Source organism: Fukomys damarensis, unplaced genomic scaffold (assembly GCF_012274545.1).
Source record: "Fukomys damarensis isolate Sample0158 unplaced genomic scaffold, DMR_v1.0_HiC HiC_scaffold_37, whole genome shotgun sequence".
Taxonomy (NCBI): Eukaryota; Metazoa; Chordata; class Mammalia; order Rodentia; family Bathyergidae; genus Fukomys; species Fukomys damarensis.
Window position 1 is genome coordinate 1,524,507 of NW_022900949.1, and position 7,389 is coordinate 1,531,895.

At 59.0% G+C, this 7,389-nt stretch overlaps 1 protein-coding gene across 1 annotated transcript in view; it reads left to right on the forward strand.

Moving 5' to 3' along the window:
• Nucleotides 1–7,389, forward strand: part of B3gnt3 (UDP-GlcNAc:betaGal beta-1,3-N-acetylglucosaminyltransferase 3) — a 15,592-nt gene that overhangs the window by 6,009 nt on the left and 2,194 nt on the right. The window contains 1 exon segment of the mRNA XM_033759388.1: nucleotides 7,262–7,385. Coding sequence (XP_033615279.1) covers nucleotides 7,262–7,385 — 124 coding nt within the window.

Here is a 7,389-nt window from a genome sequence, read left to right on the forward strand (position 1 = left end):
GGGATGGAGAAGTGGCCCTGGAAGGGCGTGGCCGCAGGGGGCTGGCAGGGGTTTTCACCTCGGCCACCAGGAAACCCGCCGCAGCTAGGAGACAGCACCGGCGTAGTTGAGGCGGGGAGCGGGGCAGGAAGGAGCCGGAGGGCGTGGGCTCCGGCTCAGGTGGAAATCCTTCCTCCTCCAGAGGAGCGGCTGAAGGCCGGCGTGACCGGGCGGTGAGTTTGAGGGTGGAGTGAGGTCGGGGCCACACGGAGCCCGGAAGGGATCGGCCGTGCTTCCGAGGCCTCCGGGGGCAGCAGCGTTCCCAACGCGGGGTCCCCGGAACCCCTCCTCTGCAGAACAGGGCCTCCGCGCAGAGCTCGCCAGGCCACATCTGGGGACTCAGCGTCCCCGGTGCGGGTCCCGGCCCTGCTGGCGCGGGCAGGTCACTCCTGGTCTCAGCACGGGCCTCAGTTTCCCTTCCCCGAGGCGGGCGGTGACCCGGCTGGGCTTCTGCCGGGGTGGGGCAGCTCGGGCAAGCGGTTTCAGGCCAGGAACCTCAGTTTCCCTCTGCGCAGGTGGCACCTGGCAGCGGTGGAGGGAGCTGGGGTGGGGGGCGTCGTCTGTCCGTGACCTTCCAGCAGGGACAGGGACATCACCAGAGCGGGGCTGGCCGGTCACTCTGGGCAGGTTCCATGTGTTCAAGTGTGGAAACTGAGGCAGCCCCTCTGGGCTAGGACCCCTTTGGGGCCCCTGAGGGAGCCGCCACACTCCCGGTGGGGCCAGCCTGGTGGCTCCACCGATGTGCCGCTGTCCCCAGGGTCCAGGGTCAGGCCCTCCCTCTCGCCCTCTCCCCCGGGTGGACAGAGCTGGTGGTCTCCACGGGGACTTGAACTCTCGCTGCCAGCCTCCGGAGCCAGAGCAGGGCAAGGACTAACCTGGGGCAACCCTGGGAACCAAGGAGGATGTCCTGAGCAGCCCCTCTTCCTGGTGGACTGTGGCCTGGCTTGCTTGCCTCCTGTGATGGGGAGCTCATTACCAACCCAGAAAATGCAAGGAAATCCCATGGGGTGATAAAGGCAGAGACTGGATTCCCACCCAAATGCCCTTCTGTGCCTCAGTTTCCCTCTATAAAAGTGGGGCCAGGTGGTGGTAGATGTAACGCTAGCACTCAGGAGGCTGAAGCGGGAGGGTTAAGGCCAGCTTGAGCTACATAGCAAGAAGCTGCCTCAAAAAAACAAAATTGGGGCTAATTGACTTCCTGACAGTTTCAGAGTGCAGGGCCCCAGGAGGAGCTCGGATAGCCTGAAAGGTGTGGGTTCACAGAGCTTCCTATGGGCTGCTAGGGGCTGAGACGCCCAGCCCACCGTCCCCAGCCTCAGTTTCCCCACCTGGAACGGACACCCACGGGAGGCCTTCGAGGCTTTGGCCAGGCCAGAGCCAATTTATCCAGGGGGCCCTCGTGAAGCCGCCCCGGTCCCCGGGCAGTGCCAGTGAATCACAGGGCTTTGACACGTGGCTGAGCCTGGAGCTCCAGAAACCCTAGATGCCAGGCGTGAAGGGCAGTGTCCCCTCCCACACCCAGGTGTGCAGCGGGGCCCATCGAAGAGGCCTGACCCACACTGGGAGCGTGTACGGTCATACAAAGCAGAGCCTGTCTTGCATGAACCCAGGCAGTCACTTTTCCTGGCAATTTTCTGGTTGTTTTCTTTCTTCTTATTTAGAATAGCAACTGCCACGCCTTGTAAAAACAGCTCCACCTGGCATTGTCAGGAAACCAGCTGTCAGCGCTGGCTTACTGAGGTCAGGCAGGTCAGGGCTGCAGTTTCGGGGCTGTGTGACCTCTGGCTACAAGATGCCCTCTCTGTGCCCAGCTCGCTGTCCCCTCCAGAGCCGGGGAGTCCTGCACCCCTGGAGTCTGCCACCATCCCAGAAGCCGTCTCCTTCCCTCCACCCATTCTGTGACAGCTGCAGTTTCTCTGTCACCCTGGCCATGTCCCATGGCGACACATGCAAGGCTCTTGGTGCTCGGCCAGGGGACAGCAGTGACCGCTGTTGGTGTGGACAGCGCTTAGCCAACAGGTCCCACAAGCAACAGGTGTTTGCACTGGGCCCACACCTGACCTTGGCACACAGGCTCTGGGGATGTCTTCTACCGCACTTGGTGGGGACATCCCGGAAGCCCCCCGCGAGGCTGTCATCCTGGTGATCCCGAAAGCCACCGTTAATCCAGCTGGCAAGGGACAACCACGGCAGTCGTGCCTGCTCTGGGGGCCGCGGGATCAGACGCCGTTGTATCTAGGCTTTCTGTTTTGTTGTTTGTTTTGTTATTTGAGACAGGGTCTCGCCATGTGTCCCAGGCTGATTGAACTCCCAGCGATCCTCCTGCCTCAGCCTCCCTGAGCACTGGAATGACAGGCGAGCCCTGCGGGTCCTGCAGGTGCTCAGCTGCTGTCTCAGGGCTGGGTGGTCTGTGGAGGCCACCAAAACTGTGCCGAGAGCATCAGTTCTGTTGTCTCCACAGCGGGAGGGCGAGGCAAGGATGAGCCCTGTTTTCCCCACAGGGGAAAGCGAGGCCCAGGCTTGGCAGAGGTGCTGGGACTCAGCCTCTGAGCCTCTGTGGCCCTCGGGGCAGCGGGAGTGTAACACGCGGAATCCTCATAGGGCAGTGGAGGCAAGGTCAGGCAGGAATGACCACAGAATGTCGCAGGGCCAGACAGGCCTCTCCCTCCTCCACCTCCTGAGGGATGGGCTGAGGGCCACGAAGGCGGCCTGGGAGCTCTGTCACCTGCGGGCGACCCAGGGGGACGCGGGGCCAGTCAGCCCCTGGTGTGGCTCTGGCCGCTCGTTAATATTCCTCAGTGATGGTTAATCCCTCATCGGTATTCAACAGCTAATTAATTTTCAACCGCGCTCAGATGTGCTTTGCTCTGTGGAGGCCGGGGCTCGTGAATATTCAGTCACATATCTGCCCTCAGCCTCCAGAGATCCAGAATCTGCGTATTTAACCCACCTCAGATGGAAAATATTGGCGGCCGGGTACGATGCTGCACCCCTGTAATCCTAGCACCTGGGAGGCTGAGGCAGGAGGACCAGTGAGAATTCAAGGACAGTTCAGGCATTGTGAGATCTTACCTCAAAACAAAGCAGCAGAACAAAAAGAAAATGCTGGGAACAATCGCATTTGTACTGAATAATCGGTCCTCAGCCTCTAACCGCATGGTGGAGAAGCCCCAGCGGGCTGCTTCCTCCTACAGAAAGCTCCAAAAGGTTCGCCATTGCTGCTCTAACGCATCCTACAGGGACAGCTACTCACAGCACCCTGTGTCTCCTGTTGTTGCTGGAGGGTTTATCAACCTCCTATGCATCCTCCAAAACCTCAGCTTCAATATCCCTCTCTCTTCTGCTGACCCAACTCTAACCCCATAAGGGGGCCCTGTCCAGGGTGCAGACAACTCCGCTCCCTCAGAAGCACTCAGCATATGTGTGAGTGAGTGAATGAGTGACTTTCATATGTGCAGGCAGGGGCCCCGGGGGCCACCTGGACAAACCACCGAGTCCCCCAGGCTCAGCCAGAAGCACTTTCTCACACAGGTCCAGATGTGGCCAGCTCTGAAGCTGTTTCCTGCTTGAGGTTTTCCCACTTCATGACTTTGCCGGGTGCCCTGGTGAGCAGGGAGAAAGAGCGTAGATCTCAGTTTCTCTGGGGTAAGTGGGGGGGACTCAGCCTGCCGCCAACTCCTACGTGAACTGTGCAAGCCCCACCAAGCGCTGACCGTCACATACTGCCGCATGAACGGGTGATCTTCATAGATGTGGCCAGGAAAGAATCCAGTTGCTGGCCTGAGAATCCTTACGTTAATCAAAACCAGAGCTCGGGGAAGAAAAAGAGGCAGCTGATGAAGAGTGTTTCATACATAAAGAGTTCTTTAAAAAAAAAAAAGAAAATGCAAGAAAAGGAACACGACTTGGTGAGATCCTCTGAAGCCAAATAGTTATGCCAAGAGGGTCTGCTTCACCCAAGACCCCAATTCCAGTGAGAGACACCACTGGGTGGTTTGACCCCCTCTTGCTCCAGCCCCCCTTTTCAGTAACCAGGTCGCAGTGAATGCTTGGTTGGTTGGTTTTGGTTTATGAGACAGCCTCTTGCTAAGTTGCCCAGGCTGCCCTCAAACATGTTGATCCTCCTGCCTCAGCCTCCCAAGGTGTTATTTGACTGTTTGGGGCTCCCAGATCCACCTTCAGAAGCAAAACCCCTAGGGCTTCGGTGCTGCTTTCCAACAGCTCTTTCGTGCCCCAGGGCCCTTGCACCTGCTGTTCCCGACTCACCCCTGAGTTCTTTCTCCATCCTCTGCCAAGTCAGTGTCCTCACCATTTGCACTCATCTCAACCCTGGTGTCTCCCAGTCCTCAAATTTAAAAGTGGACCCCAGACCCCATCTCTTCCTGCACTGCTGCAAACGACCCATCTGGTCTCCGAAGTGACCCTGTCCCGTGGATACTGAGGCTGCCCGGAGGTGTCTTCAGAGAGGCGCTGTTCAGTGGGGGAGAAGCCTCATCCCAACTTCTGGGGAGGGGAGCGGAGCCGCTGGTCACCCATGCCTGGGGAAGGCCTTCCTCCTGCCTGTTTAATGAGCCCCCATGGAACCCTAAAGGCCGGGGCTCGGACAGCTTCCTGGAGGTGGACAGTTGATACTGGCTGGAAAGAATGATCATTTAGGTTCGTCCCAAGAATCATTATTTTCTTAGATGGTATGGTCGCCCCGTGTTCATTCATTTGTGGAAAACCTAACTCTGCACCGGGAAGGCTGCAGATGAAGTCGCTAGCGGATACAGGAACAGGGGACTCCCCGAGAACGGGACACAGAGCAAAGCTGGGATGAGTTACAGGAGGGAGGTGGTCCGGGAGGACTGATCCAGGCGGAGCTGGGGAAAGCAGAGAGGCCTCCTCGGCCGTGGTCGAAGGGGGCCCAGTTCTGGCTTGAGCTGCCAGCAGACCTTGGCATTGTCTGTGTGATGCTGGTTTTGCAGCCATGGAGGAAGAGAGTGATGGCGTGGTGGAGGCATCCTCCAGGCTTCAGAAGAAGATCCCGGAGCCGGGCAGTGCGCCCCCGAGAGGCCAGAGTGAGATGCTGCTTGTGGGAAGCCGTGAAAGTCCGCTGGAGACCCCAAGACACAGAAGCGAGGAGTCAGAAGTGGGGACCACCTGCTGGGGAGAGCTGCAGGCCGCAGACAGAAGGTGCTCACGGGAGGTACAGCGTGGGCTGCGGTCATCGAGGCCCGGGTGTAGGACTGTCCGGGCCGCGTGGAGTCCACGGCTCACACCGCCTGCCGGGGCAGTGGACGCGGAGGTACAGGGTTTACTGTCTGCCCTGCTGGTTTTGATGTTGCTTTAGTCCTGTTCTTTTGTAATCCTTTCCTCTTCCTTTTGGAGCAGCTGTGCGTACCCTGCAGCACTGTATCTTGGGGCTCAGGAACTTGTTTTTTTATTTTTCTGGAGGTTTACGGTGAAGAGTCTGACTCGAGCCTCAGAGGAGGCTTGGACTTGGACTTTTCAGCAGTGCCGGGGCTCTTGAGACTTTGGGGGAGGCAGCCAAGTTTCCCGTTGTACGCGGGAGAGTCGGGTCGCGTCGGGCAGAGTTATGAAATCGCCGTTGCCTTTATTTGGGGATTAAGGACAGTTGAGGGACACGACTGGGTGTCAAGCTGACGAAAACATAGAATGTGACTTTGGCCTGAGTGGTGCCAAGTTAATTGGCTTAAGAGATTCCTGGAGAATGAGTCAGTCGTGCGACTAGGTGTGTCTCGGTAGGTCGTGGCGTATGAGTCGGGGACCATATCCGGCTGTTCACTGCTTCCTCCCTGGCACCCTGCCCCTGCCCTGCTCCCCGTGCCCCGTGAACTTTCCCCCCGCTTCGCCACGTCCCGTGACGCGTCTGCCACGGACTGACCCCCCTGACACCGGGAGCCGGTTAGGCCCCTCTCTGAGCTGTGGGTGCAGGCTGCTGTGTCTCAGCCGTGGGAAAGCTGACCCGTGCCGGGCGACAGAGTCTCTGCGGTACTGTCACCTGAGGGGGATTCTGGGCGTCGTCCCTCAAGGCTGCAAGCGTTTTCCTCTCCCAGGGTCACAGCGGAGCTCAGGAAGTGCAACCGAGGTCCGTTTCGGCACCACACAGCGATAACGAGGCCGCAAGGCCTTGCCGGGCCAGGATGAGCGCACTTGGGACAAGGCCTCATGGTTCAGGGAGGGAGGCCCTGTGGCCTCGGCTGGGAGCTGGAAAGCGCTCTCTGCCTTGCTCAGGCTGTCACTGGTGAAGGGAGCCAGGGGACACTGGGGGTCAGAGGGGCCCGACAGACCCCCTGAGGGCCCCACGCTGTCGCACTGTTGCAGGTGCTGTCGGGAAGACGGAGGAAACACCAGCCCAGCACTGACATCCCGACACTGCCTGGGGTGAGTGCTGCGGCCTTTGTGTTCATTCAACAAATTCAAAAATTCATTGAGTCCCACTAGGAGCAGGGTGCCAGAGGCCCCTCATGCCCTCACTACCCTGTGATGGGTTGAGATGTGGAAGGGAGACCCAACAGCTCACCCTGAAAGTGGTACAGGAAAGCTTTCAAGAGGAAGGGTCACTAGAGCTGGGTTTTTTTTACTGGGGATCGAACTCGGGCCCTTGTGCTTGCAAGACAGGCAGCAGAACCACTGAGCTAAATCCCCGGCCCCCTGAATGAGTTCACTTTTGCTTGAAAGTTCATCCAAAACTCCTTGATCCCCCAGAAATGCCAGAAGCCCTAAGGAGCCCTCCAATTCTGGGAAAACAAAGCCAACACAGATACCTCCGTGGACTCAGGACTGGGAACCAGAACTCTCACCAATGGGTCAGGGAGGGCTCCCTGGAAATGGACCCCTTGAAAAGGGCTTTGGGGAAAGAACAGTACATTTAGGGATCTCAGATTGGCCGGGGGCCATGCTTAGATTAAGGAACTGCTAAAAACAGGAAGAGTGGGTAACGGCTGTAACCAAAAGCTCCGGGCTTCCTGGTGGGGTGGGGGAAAAGGGCTGTAGGTGCAGCTTAGTGGTGAGCGCTGGCCCAGGATGTGAGAGGCCCTGGGTTCCAGCACCCCTAAAACACAAGGAGCCGGCATGGGTTGGGGCGCTGAAGGGGATCTTGGGAGGGATGGGCTGGGGACGGGTCAAGGGTGAATTCAGTCATTTTCCCACCCGGGTGCCTGTACATGTGCAGCCAGGTGTCCAGCGCAGCTCAGGGAACGCATCTCGTCTCCCGCAGGGGCCATCAAGGATCTGGCCACCAGGATGCGCTGGCCCCGGGCACGGAGGCCCGACCGGAGCCTGGTGCTGGCCCTGGGCGCCGTCGCCTCCCTGGTGCTCCTCGGCCTACACGTGGGGCCCCTGTCC